The sequence below is a fragment of the Acanthisitta chloris genome, unplaced genomic scaffold (genome assembly GCF_000695815.1).
Source record: "Acanthisitta chloris isolate BGI_N310 unplaced genomic scaffold, ASM69581v1 scaffold5084, whole genome shotgun sequence".
In the NCBI taxonomy this organism is placed as follows: domain Eukaryota; kingdom Metazoa; phylum Chordata; class Aves; order Passeriformes; family Acanthisittidae; genus Acanthisitta; species Acanthisitta chloris.
Genome location: NW_008670863.1, coordinates 2,860 through 16,399, shown reverse-complemented (window position 1 = coordinate 16,399; position 13,540 = coordinate 2,860). Strand labels below are relative to the sequence as shown.

The window sequence follows — 13,540 nt, the reverse complement described above, 5'->3', positions numbered from 1 at the left end:
ACCCACTTGGGGTTTTGAGAGGAAAGGTTTGTTTTTTTCTGCACATTATGGGGATTTTTTAGGTCAGTATCTGTTGAAGAACATTCCAATCAGCTTACAAAAGGGCTTTAGTGGCTCAGTTAATTGAGAACTGGGGTGCAGCAGGCACAACTCCACCTGCAGTTTGGGTTTGTTTGGTTTAAGCTCTTGGTCCCCATCGATCTGTTTGGACAACAGCTAAACTTCAACCATGTGTGCAGTTCAGCCATTGACATAAAATCTTTCTCTGTGACCTAGTTCAGAACTATCTGCAGCTTTTCTAGAGCCTTTCACATCCCCTAAGTAACTGTCTGGTCTCATTCCAATGGGGATTATTGGGGATGACCAGCACAGATGAGTCCAGAGCCACAACCAATCAGCTCTGCTGGGCTGGGCTGAACTCTCCTCCCAGCAGGAACATGAGGGTGAAGCAGCTGAAATTGAGACTACAAACACCCCACAGTGATGTAGAATAAACACTTCAGGCTGTGTCTCCCAGCAAAACTCCTCCCATGTGCCTTCTGTGGACAGTAATGTGCTTTGCAGCAGGAGGTGGTGGTGGAACTCCCTGACACAGACACACCACTTGAGTTTAAACCTCCTCCCATCAGCACCAGGCGAGGCTGGCACAGACACAGGCAGGAGGAAGGAGAACTGGTGTCCCCCACCACGAACCCTCCTGCTGCTGCTGTTTCCACACCGGGTAAGGAGCTTCCCACACGAAGCATCAGGCTTCGTCCCTCTCCTCGGAGCCGTCCCTGTGTCACCCTCAGAACACAACAGAACAGACACAGCAGCACAGTAAGATCAATTAAGCAGCCAGGTCACTGCTCCTTAGTCAACTGAAATTCAAAGCAAAAAGGAGACACTGCAATGGCTGTAAGTGAGAAAGTCCCTGTGGGCTGGAAAGCGAAGGTTCCTCCTCGGTGCAGAGGGACTTTCCTGTGTGTCACCTGCCCCTCAGGGCTGTGTGTGCTGCCCTTTGTTTGGGTGCCACAGAGCCACTCCTGCAGAACAGATCCCCGGGGTGCAATCTGCTGGCCTGGAGTGACAGTGTCAATTAGGGAGAATTACTCTAAGCCCAGCCAGGGCAGCCTTGGCTCTCCCAGGCAGCAGTGTGTGGCTCCAAGACAAGCCCCTCAGGACAGAAGGACAGCTCCTCCAGCCAGCCCCAAACCCTACTGCTTGGGTGCTGCCAGAGCTGCTGGCGAGGCCTGGCCACGGTGAGAGGCTCACAGGGCTGTTCTCCCCCCCGTGCACTGAGCCAAGTGGCCTTGTGGCCATCCCCAGCTTGTCCCAGGGCTCAGGAGGTGAGACACTGTGACCAGGGCTGTGGTGTGTGAGCACAGAGCACATCAGCTCCGAACACCTCGAGACTTCTGGAGTGTGCAGGCTAAAATAAATACTATCTGTGAACTCAAACACAACTCAGTTTTATTGCTGCCTAATCTAGGGAAAACACCTCACCTGATAACCCTGTCCCAGTCAGGTGTTTTGCTCTTTCCCCATTTGCACATACCCAGGGCACTGGCCTGCACTGAAAGGAGGGAATGGGAGCTTTCAGACAGAAAGGAAACAGAAGAAAACCACTTAAATTTCCAGGAACAAAGTCCCCAACAGATTCTGCACCCTGTGCTACAAATAGTCTTCCTGTGTCTGTAACTGGGTCTGTCTGGGTTTCTTTCTTCCTCTCAAAGATCTCAGCTGACACGTACTTAGAAACTGAGTTTGTTCCGGTTGTAAACCATTACAACCAAAACTTTTTTTTTCCTGCTGAGCCCTAGCTACAAGTGTGTCTCCAATCAGGCTGTCAGAGCTGTGTTGACGCACTCAGTCTGTCAGTGGCAAAGCAGGTGAGCTCACTAAGCCTTTGTGCAGTCAGTGCACCTTTGTGGCAGGGAATGGAAAGTTCCACACGCCTCGGGGTGCCAGATCTGATCCACAGGAGGATGCAGATCCCATGGGAAATAAACAAGTGCCATGCAAGTGAGGCTTTAGGCTGCTGCATCTTGCGCACACAGAGCTTTTGCTCCCATGTAGTGATTGCTAGAAAACATGCACAGCACTGAGAATGTCAATGTCTGAACCCACGTGGAGGAAAACAAAGGAAAGGTCACACCAAGGCAAGAGTTTCAGGGTGGAAATTCCAGGAGCAGACACGAGCACAGAGGAGGGATTGCTGTGGAGTCTGCCCAAGGCAGGTGGTGGTTTCTGACCCACCAGAATCAACATCACCAAGGCAGAAACGTAAGTGCCTTGTCCCTGTGAAATCCTCACCCATGAATCTGGTTTGGTTACACTGGCAGAGTCCCTAACCTATCTTGTTATCCTGTAATCTTATCTCCCTGCAGTATAATCACCCCAGGAATACTGCCAGCAGGGAATGACAGGCTGCCACAAGCCAAGCCAGTCTGAGCTGTACGTGCTCCAGGACAGCCACAGCTGCAACACTCTCCACACCTCCGACAGGTCACTCATTTAGAAACTGAAACCTGGATTAACAGGACTAATACCAGGGCCCTGAAAAATGGATTTGCTCCTACCCAACAGCAGCAGTTTCTTGTTTGCTAGGCAGAAAAAACACACAGGCCAGGGATTAGCTGTGACAACAGCTGACCTACCTGTGTCAATCCTGTGTGTGGTGCAACAAGAGCAGGACTGATCTGAGCCCTCAGCCTAGTTACTGCAGCCCAACCCAGCGGCACAGGACCAGAAACTCTGTGACAACCATCCCTGTGTGTCACACTGTGTTCCAAACACAACTTTGTGGAGGGCACAGCTGTTTCTGAGTGCACACATGAGACAGATGTCTCCTCCCAAAACAGCACAAACCTGGCTCAGGCTGGGTGAGGCAGAAATCCAGCAGGAGGTTGGACTACAGTCCCCCTGCAGTCCCTTCCACCCCGAGTTTTCCTCCAGTCCTATGAGAACATTCCTCCCTGGAAGAGGCCACTGCCTGGCTCTGCTTCCCTTGAGACCAGCTTGCAGCCTGCTCCATAAATAGTCCTGCTGGAGTCAGGGGGTTCCTCCTGGAGCAGGCAGTGCCTGACCAGCTCAGATCAACACTCTCATTAGGGAATTACTCCAGGAAAATGAAGCTGCTTTTAGGGCCTGTTGCAGAGTTGGTGCCCAGCAGAAATGGATGTTAATCACCCACACAATTTGTACAATTAATTTAATTAAGCCAGTGTGTGTCTGTGCTTTCACGAGGAACAGCAGAGGCCTCACACTGTGTGCTGGGCAGGGTGTTCTGCACCCCTGAGGGCAGGCGTGTCCCGCCAATAAACACAGGAATCCCTCCCTGCAGAGGCCAATTCCCCAGGCAGGGAACAGCTCCAGTTGTTCCCACAGCACACCAAGGACAGCTAAGGTCAGTGATGTGAAGAAGAAGAGACATTACCTGACTGGGCTGAATTTTCGGCACATGTGCTTTCCACATTTGAGCTTCCCTAGAGATTGCCGTCTCCAGGAGGAGAGACAACCTCTGGCTCTCCAGGGGTCCTGAAAACTTCATGGTAACCCTTGGATCCACCTGCCACCCAGCTGGATACAGCTACCTGCAAAACCAAAGAGAGCCTGGTGAGACACTGAGCTGTGCCTGGCCGGGACATGGAGCAAAAGGCAGGAAAAGGGGATTAAAGCTGCAGGAAAACAGAACAGGATCATCTGGGACACACAGGGATTGGCAAACCTGCCCATGGAAACCCAACCCAGGTGGCTCAGATTGGGATGAAGCTGGGCCAGAATCACCCACAGGTCTCCAACACCTGCGTAAGTGGAGATTTCTGCCACACTGGGTTTTTCTGCTCCTCTGTTCCATAGGGAATGGGGTGAGAGCTCTCCCACCTCAGCACTGAGAGCTGGAGAGAACTGATGGAAAATGCTGGAGATAGGGAGGAGCTGCCTGGTAAATAAAAAGGGGATTTCTGCAGGACCTGTTTGATGTGGAACACAGAAGTACCAGGGAGTTCTGGAAGGTTCCTCTCGGGTCTAACCACTCTGAAAAGATGTTAAAAGCCACAGAACTTCAGGGCCCAGCTCTTGAGTTTAGATGGGAAATGGCTTTTAGAGGAGGAAAAATGGCAAACCCAGTGAGGGTGTTTACAAAGCACAAACTGACTACAAGCCAGGGAGTGATGGAGGTCATTTCTGCAAGGCCTACAGGACTCAGGAACAGAAGTGATGACAAAAGGATGTGACTAAAGCACAATACTTTGCTATATAGGGAACAGAAAAAAAGGGGTTCCCTGGCCCATTTCCTCCCTACAGCCTCACTCAGCAGTAACAGGGTGTCAAGAAACGTGTGAACCTGAAATGGAAAACAAAACAGAGACAAGGCTTTTACATCTTTGCTTTAAAGACAGCAGATTCCACCCCCTGCTCCCAGATGGAGAAGGTGATCTGATGGAGAAGGTTATTCAGAGGGCTCCAAGACTGCCTGCCATGACTCTGGCTGCCAATTTCTGGACAGTATTAAGTCCTTTCAGCAAAACAATTCAGCCCTGAAGGGTAAATCCATGGGAAAGTTATTGAACCTTTCCATTCCTTCTGTGAGCTCTTGTGCAACCCCCAACAGGTGGATATTGGCCAAAGGCTCACCAGGAGCTTTCACCAAGGCTCCTCTGTGGCTGCAGCAGCTCAGGCTGTATTTACAGGCAAGAAGGTACCTAGTCAAGAGAAAATGCACAGTGACAATAGGCTGTATTTACAGGCAAGAAGGTACCAAGTCAGAGAGAATGCACAGTGACAACGATCCTTTTGTTATAAATAATGACAACAGCAGCTCTGAACAAGTGAGGATTCAAGGTGCTTTCCCAGAGCTAAGGGAGAACTAAAGATAAATAAAGAGCAAATGTTGTTCCCGATTCACACAGGCTGCACCTGGTACAAAATTCACTCTAATCCCACAGAGCACAGCAGGTTTTAAGTGGCAAATAAACATCAAGGCCCTCAGTCCTGGACAGAAATCCCTTTTATATGAGATTTTTATTAAGCAAATGCTCCTCCATGGACAAGGGAGAGGCTGTACAGGGTTGGCATAACCCTGCAGGAGGTTTCCAGCCATCACTGGGATGGCCTAAGGTTTTCCAGCTGGAGGGAACACCTTGGATCCAGGAGTGCTGAACACAGCTCCAAAAGCCTTGCAGTGTGTCTCTTCCCACCAGCCACTGTGGGCTGGAAGATCCCCATTAGAACTTCCTCACTTGCCCACAGGGAGACTCTGCCTGGGGAGAGGGAAACTCCAGAACCTCCAACTGCAGCTTGTTTGTGTGTATTTAGCCACTTTTGCATTTATTTGTTAAACCTGTGGCTGACCTGCTGACACTCCCTGCAAGTGGGGCTGAAGGGGGAACAAGGCTGTACACACACCTCGCTCCCCAACTCCTCCATCAGCCTCTCCTTGTCCTCCCAGCACACACCACAGGTCTCCCTGTGGGCTGGGCAGGATCCCTCACCAGCTCCAGAGCCACCAGTGCTTCCAGAGGAGGTGTAAAGCCCTGGGAAGTGAGGATGGCAGTGCACCCTCACACTGATGGAGAAAAGCTGTTTAAATTGCAGGCACAGGTGAAGTATTTTGTTCTGGGAGCACCCAGAAGAGAGGGGTTGAGCTGGGGGACTCCCTCCTGCCTGGCAAGCTGACAGCCTCAAAAAGGGGTTTCTCCAAGCCCCGAGATTTACTTCCTGACTGAGCCTGCAGGTTGTCAGCTGCTACAGCCCAGGTAATGCTGCCTGGGTAACATCCACCAGGGTATCAGCTACAGCCTCTCAGCTCACACCTGGAGCAGACAGTCAGTGTGCACCAGGTGGAACATGTGCCTGGAGGAATGCAGTGAGCTTAGGACCAGACTCACAGCTCAGCCAAGCTGGAAGACCAGGAGCTCCTCACTCCACACTCATCAGGAAGAAAGCAGTAGCTGTATTTAGCCTGACCACGTCTCCTAATATGAAATATTGATGGTCCTTCCTTGGTTTTGCAGGAAAGAGAGAGTAATTAGCCACCCCCTAAATCACTGGAGAACACAGGAAAAATTTCAGGCTGAAGTGAGCAATCCTCAGACACTTTTGTTTCTGTCCTGAGTGACAAACATCCCCACTGTATTTACAACACAAATGGGTTTCACAGGCCTCTGGGCACAGGAAAGAACTTTTCCTTACCCTCATCCCTTTGGAGGCTGTTCCTGGGCTGGTCAGTGGCCCCCGCAGAGCTGTCCCTGCAGCACCCTGACACACCAACCACCCTGCAAGGGATGTTTTTCGTGAGCAGTGCTGGAAACCTCCTGAGTTGCCAAGGGGCAAAGAGAAGGGAAAATTACCTTCCCTTTCTTAACTAGGGACGTAATTCAATTGAGGGCTGAGGCACAATAACCTTTATAAGGGGAAAAAAAAGAGGAATGACGTGCTTGAAAGTTTCCCTTGGAGCAAGAATGGTGCACAGACTTTTCCAGCACAGAGAGCAGCAGGCAACTGGCCAAGCACCCCGGGGCTGAATCCAGTTTGCAACTACATGTACACAGCTCTCCATCAGATAAATGCATGTGACAGGAGACAAGTGCCATAGTGTGTGTTCCCAAAACACAGGGGAGCCACGGCACAGCTAGCTCAGGGAGCATGAGGAACAGGAGGGCGTGCACAGCTTCCCAAAATCCAGCGCAGGGAAGGCAAGGGAAGGGACCAGACTCTCCTCTCTCTGCTCAGGCCAGGAGGGCAACCCTTGAGCAGTGCAGAAAAGCCACACCAGCAGACAGACCCCTGTGAGTGTGGCAGCACCTCGGGCCAACAGGAGGGCCGAGTCTGCCCTGACAGCAAACATTTGCTCCAGCCAAAAACTTCCTGTGATTTTCCACAACGGATCCCCAGAGACCCAGGGCTGGAGGAGCTGCCCAAGCCTGCACAGGCACCAGGAACTATTCTTGTTTTCCTCACTTAAACTCAAGCTCCAGGGTGGTGGCTTCTTGTTTGGTTTGGTTTGTCCCCTGTGGTCACTTGGGGAGTTTTCAAACCACTGTTCAAACAGCTCCTAAAGTTTCTTCATCCTCACTGGAAGGTCAGCTGGCTATGCTGAAACCTCTCAGAGAACAGTTGGGCAGTTACTAAAGGGGAAGTGAGTCAAGCCCATGCACTGGCTCTGACGTCTCTGGTGAGGGCACAAGCTGCAGGTTGGATCTTGCTCTGAAATGAGAGTCAAACCTTTGGTGGGAGGTTTTTACCTGTGAGAGGCATTAAAAACCACCTGCTGATCCATTCTAAACACCCTGACTGGGTCCACGGAATGTAACCCATCTCACAGAGATCTCTTTGGCCCAGGGACTACAGCTAACTTCAAGAGCTGCTTTTCAGTTTCCCTGAGGAAATCTGAGGCTGTGAAGCACTGCAGGCTATGGTTTCTGCAGGAACTGGGACAGACAGCTCCCTGGCCAGAGACACTTGTTTAGGGGTTTAGGGGTTGCATTTGTGTAGGATGCATAACAGTCCTGGTTTTATAACTGTGACAACAAAAGTTCCTCCTGCAGACAAAAGGTGCCGTTACAGCAGTGTGTTAGACACTGCAGAACAACTCCTAACACAGTTCCTGATTTTCCTGCCTCTGGTTGCAATACTGCACTGTGAACAGGATCAGTGGAATCATCCAGGGCAGCAATCAAAACCTCCTTGGCTTTGGCTGTGGGTTGGTTTGTTTGCTTGCTTTAATATAGCTGATTTTGTAAACAAATAACATGATTTCTAGGACCAGAGAGCCCAAGCTTCACTGTCTTTGTCCTGCACATCCACCCAGGTGGCTATGGGGAACCAGATGGGCAATTCCAACAGAACTCAACCACCGCAGGGATTCCTGCAGCCCCTGGAAGTATTCTCAGGGCCCAGCAGCCAAATCTGCTTTAGCTTCAGGAAGCGACACTAAAATCTTACAGATGACCTGAAAACAGATTTTTCTGGGCGGTGGGGGAAGGAGAAGCAGAAGGAAGAGAGGAGGAGACTGAATTCCTGGGAGCTCCAGCCCAGCCATCTGTGATTTCAAAGGATCCAAAGCTCTGACAGCGAGTTGTGATTCGAATTTCAAAGCTGTGGGCGGAGGGGGGGGAATGGGAGTTAATTTTAGTACCTGGGGCTTTCTCTCAGCTTAACTCTTTCCTCACCCCCTGCCAGTGGAGCAGTGTGGAATTCTGTGCCAGGCAGAGGGAAATGCCTATGGCACTGCTTACATCTGAGCAGGAAGAAGCAGCAGGCAGGAACTGCCTGGATAATTGGACCTTATTTTTGAGCCACACAACAGTTCCTGTGGTTTGGGGAGCAGAATTTCCCAGGCATGCCTCAGCACCTCACCTGCTGCCCTTCCAGCTCGGCAGAGCACAGCCTGGTGTGGCAGGGATAAGCAGACAACCAGTGTGGGTTAAAATCCACCAGTTTGGGCGGCACAGAACAAACCATGCTGCAGCCAGTGGAAAGAGCTGATAGTGTTGTGAGACAACATATGATTTTTCAAGCTGAATGACTGGGGGGAATAAAAGGATGTTTGGGAATATACTTTCATTTTTTAACATCTAAAGAAGAGTCTATTTGAAGCAACAAACTGACTCCAGGGCAAATATGCAGTGAAGTCAGGATTTTCCCTAGGAGGGCTGCATTAGTACCAGCCCTGAGCATGCCACAAGCACACACAGGTGGTGCAGCACCTCCAACCAGCAGCATGTTTGCCTTGGGTCCAAGCCTAAATTTGGGAAGAGGGAATTTTGTGGAGGCTGGAGATGGAGAGGGCCATTTGTGTGTGTGACTCACCCAGAGCTAACTCCCACAACCTGCCACAAAGGCAAGCCTGTGAGATATTTTGGCAGCATCTCTCAGTAGGCTCATGTACATCATACACTCGCCACTGCTTCTCCTCCAACCAGATCTTTCCTGGGAGGGCAAACAGAGCTGACCTCATTTTAGTGCTGGTTTTCCAAGTGGAGGAGTTTTTCCAAACATTTTAAAGGAAACTGCCAGTGAAAACCACGGGTTGGTAGCTGAAAAAGGAGAAAGCAATGTTGTGATGGGAGGGAAGGGAGGAGCTTTGAGGTCTGTTTGGAAACAGAAATCCCAGGGTCCATTTGGCAGCCAGGAAGGAGGAGCCCTCTGGAGAGGAATGGATCATAAGCCAGGCTGATTCTAAGGGACCTTTACTGTGCTTCATTCCCTCACCCTCGTGACTGACACCAGGGGTTTGCTGTGCAGGGAAAGCTGAACCGATATTTTCCAAAGCAGTAAAAAACAAGGTAGGAGATGAACTCCTGACTGAACTTTCAGACAATGTCACCATTCTTTCCTCCTGGCGAGGTGGGAACGCTTCCAGAGCCATGCCTGCCCTGCCCCCTGCTCCAACAGCTCCAGCTGGAAATGCCAGAGGAGGAGAAGGAGGAGGTTTGTACTTCCTTTTTGTCTGGCAACTGCCAGTTCGAGTCCATTCAAGCAGCCTCTGCCCAGAAAGGCCTTTGGTCAGCAAGGGCTTAAATTTTCCATGCCGCAGCTCCTGAGTGATGCAAACAAGCTGTTTTAATCACAGCTCCTTTCCCTCCCGGGGCAGTGAGTGGCAACACACCAAGCAAACTGTGGATAAAAGGTAAACTCAGGCTGCAGCCCTGGGAGACCAACTCCAGCTGCAGAACGGATGTGTTTGATGCAAAGAGGACATGAAACTCAATGTATGTTAATGAGTTCTGCTTCGAGACTTTGGTCTGTTTGAATGTCAGAATCAAAGGGAGATGTAAACTCCTCGCAAAGTTCACCCAGATCAGCCAAGGGCCTGTTTGGCAGCACATCCCAAGGCTTGGGAATTGTCAGGTCAGGAATGTGTGCACTATGGGCACGTCAAGGACAGCCAGGCCTCGGGTGGGACAGCCTGTGGCCACCTCCTTGTCCAGAACTGAGGCACCAGGCAGGAATAAAGCAGACTCAAATGAGCATTTGCTGAAGTGCCACCCATTATTTTCACCCTTTTTCCAACCTAAATGATGGATAAGTCCAAGAAAGTCACAGCTGAGCCCTCTACCAAGTTCCCTGCACACCAAAGGAATGAGCACAGCTCTAAGAGCCAGTCAGTGCTTGTGTGACATTCTCTGGGTTCTGCTTTGGGACCCTCTGGATCTTTTGGGGACAAGGTCCTGGATTACTGGGGAACACCTGGGAACCCTCTGAGAAACTTGAGAGCATTGCTGTTGCAAAGCTACCATGCCATGGGTCTGAGGGAGCTCCATCAGAGCCTGATGACCACCAGCTGCCCCTGATCAGGGAGGGCTATATAAGAAGCAGCTCAGAGCACCAGCACCATTTGCAGAAGGCACTGGAGAAGGCTGCCCTGAAGGACCCAGGCAGAGTGGTGGCACACTGTGGGTGGTGTGTCCAGCAGGTGCTGGAGTGGCTGCCCCTCCCAGGGCCACCCCTGCAGCAGGTTTGTTGCCTTGGAGGAGCTGTGCTGAGTGAAGGAGTTTTAGGAGGAACTAATCAGCCTGCACAACATCAGAGGAGTTTTATGGGAGGTGGACAGGATCTTCTCTGGGACTCAGCAGCTTGCAGAGCCTCAGCCCCTGTCTGTGGTACAGAAGCATGCGGTGTCCACCATTGAGGTAAGGGAAGTGTCTGGAGAAGGGGAAGGATGGGAGCAGGTAATTTCTGGCACAGGGACATTAGGAATATGTCTTCACTGTGGGGGTGGCAGAGCATTGGCTGAGGTTGCCAGAGAGGCTGTGGAGTCTCCATCCTTGGAGATCTTGAAAAGGTGTATGGACATGGCAGAGGGCAACTTGGTTTAGGTGGTTCTGCTTGGGGCTTGGACAAGATGACCTTCAGAGGCACCTTCCAGCCCCAGGCACTCTGTGATCCCTTGTAGGCTCAAGGCAGCCCAGCTGTGAGGGCTCAGCTCAGCTGTTCTTCAGGCAGCAACTGCCGAAAGCAGAGCAGGAAGGCTTGGAAAAAAACCCAAAGGGGCAAACCAAACATGGCATTATGTAACGTCTCACCACTGGTCTCCTAGAAGCAACACATGCAGAGCATGATTCACTTCTCCCATCACCAATGAAACTGGCTATAAATCAACAGTAACTGGAAGGAAGTCACTCCGAGGAAAACGAAGCTCACAAAGTAGGGAGAGTGAGCAGGAATTCCATAGAACAGGGCCAGAGGCTTTGAGGCTCGTGAAAATAACTCACTACAGGCAAGGGCCAACAGGCATTCAGAGCTGAAAGCATCTGCACCACCTTTTGAGTGATATAATCCCCTGAAAGCAAACAAACAATGCCTCTGTGGGCACAGAGACAGGGTTCAGCTGTAGCTCTTTTTGTCTTGTGGCAGTAGTCAGTCATTAACACCAATGAGCTGCCATAAAACCCAACAAGTTTATACCCAGCTCAACACCTACACCCCAGAAAAGTCTGACTACGGTGGCTTGATTCCTCCTGACAACCACAGGAGGGAATTTTGTCTGGAAGTAGAAATGCTCAGCAAAGCCAATATTTTGCTTTGCAGATTCTGATTGGCTTCAGGGTAAATTATCAGTGATTACAGCTAATATCAGGATGCAGTGCGAGGCAGTAAAAAGAGGCAATTATGAGGAAACGAGGAATTATCTGCTGTTGAAACAATAGATCAATTATGAGGTATAGCTGCAAAGCAGCATTCTTGGGCTCTGAGGGTACTGTCTCCTCTTTCTCATCAACCAAAGAGAACCCACAGTTATAAAGCTTAATTACCCTCCAGGAGCTCGAGCTTGCTGACTAATTAGCCTCTTGTTGAGACAATACAGAAAGGGATGTAATTCCAATAGTCCACAAAAGTAGGATGGCACAGGCACAGTCCTGGCTCTTGCCTGTGTATTCATCTCTCCTGCCCTGTGAGTATGGATATAACAGCCTTGATAACCTCAGTTCTGGGCCACCTAAAACCAGTCCTTAGGCTAAAATAAAGCCAGGGCAGGGACCCCTGGAGGTGGGGTATGGATAAAGAGGAAGCATTGTGTCTGAGGCAGTATGTGATGGCAGTCTCAGTGTTCTGCTGCTTCCCTAGATGAGTTGTGAGCCTCTCCCCTTGCTCCTGTCACTTGCAGGGCTCCCACAAGTGCAGTTCCAAGTTCTCCAGCTGCGTTGCTGCAGCTAGGAGCACTCCAGCCCCAACATTTAAAGTCAGAATTGTTAAAAAGGTAAAGGTAGAAGCCTTTAGGAGCCAAGCTCTGGTCTAACAGACCACTGTAGTCAAGAGCTACCCCAGCCAAGCACCAGGATCTTGCTGCAGACAGCAGAAAGGTGCAGCAGCCTCTGGCAGATGGGTTCATGCAGCACCTCCCATCATCCCAGGAGAGAAAGCGTTTGATGTCTGGGCTCATAGCAGAGTAGAGTATCTGCAGGAACATGTTGTTCAGGAGGGAGCTTTTTACATGAGTTTATGGCACAGCAAGTGCAAATACCCATTATGGTTGATAAATCAGTGTTGGTAATATTTGCAGTTAGCAAACACAGAGGAAGGGAAAATGTCAGGCCACATCTGCTTTGTACGGAGAGAGGAGACCCCTGAGATTTCCCTTCCATACCAATGACTTCAGTGGGCTTTCTTGGCCTTTGAAAACAGCTATTATTGTGCTGAACTCTCAAATTCAGATCCCACAGCTGTGTTTCACTCCATCAGGAGATACAGGTCTTCTCCTTCACTCAGTTTGCTTCCTGCTTGGGCAACAGAGTCCTAAGGGTTATCATCTGGCAGTCAAAACATGATGTCTGCTTTTCCTGAGGCCACTGGTCCTGCCCAAACTCTTTAACTTCTCTCTGGCAGTGTGAAATGAGGTGTAGATTGTTCATCCACCCCTTCCATCACCCAGCTTAGATGGATCATTTGCATCAGTGTGACAGCTGCACCGAACCTGATTTCCTTCAGAAGTGCCACATAAAAACAGGCAGATGAAACCTCCAAGTACTCCCAAAAATCCAGTTCAGCAAGAGGTCAAGATTAATTACTGCTTTAACTAGTGCATAGCTGCAGGTTTGCAAGGGAAAACCTCTTCCAAACAGGGGGAAGGCACCTTCCACCACATGGATACTGCTCAGGGTCTCATTCTGGTCCCCACAGGTGAGCAGGGAAGAGCTGAGAAGGGAGAATCTGAGATAATAATTACAGGGGAGATGCTCTAAGCTTTTATAAAGCTCTAAACACTCTGTTCACCTACTGACTTGGAATGTTTCTCCCAGGGCAGTGACACAAGCGAAGTAGTGCTGAGGTACAGCCTCACACTGGGGCTGACCTCTACTGAAACTGATAAATATATGTACCTATTACTGGAACAATCTGAAAATAGGGAAATAACATGTCTTGGAAAGTAAACGTTGACTGCATCTAAGTGTTAGTAGAAGATGGAAGACAGGTAGCTCTGGGCAATGGGAAACAGAGGTGCCAACACCTGACCTGTCCATTCCATTCCCTCAAAGTCATCCCAAGGCCTCTAGGATGTAGGAATACGGATGGCTGAACCCACTCCAACTCCCATTCACCATCTGGCTGTGCAGAA

At 50.2% G+C, this 13,540-nt stretch overlaps 1 protein-coding gene across 1 annotated transcript in view; it reads right to left on the bottom strand.

Annotated features, from left to right (window-relative positions):
• The window catches only part of CCNI (cyclin I), an 8,465-nt gene extending 4,896 nt beyond the window's left edge, over nt 1-3,569 (bottom strand). The window contains exon 1 of the mRNA XM_009073848.1: nt 3,419-3,569. Coding sequence (XP_009072096.1) covers nt 3,419-3,532 — 114 coding nt within the window. The 5' untranslated portion in view covers nt 3,533-3,569. The remainder of the gene's footprint in view (nt 1-3,418) is intronic.
• Between the last annotated feature and the right edge of the window lie 9,971 nt (nt 3,570-13,540).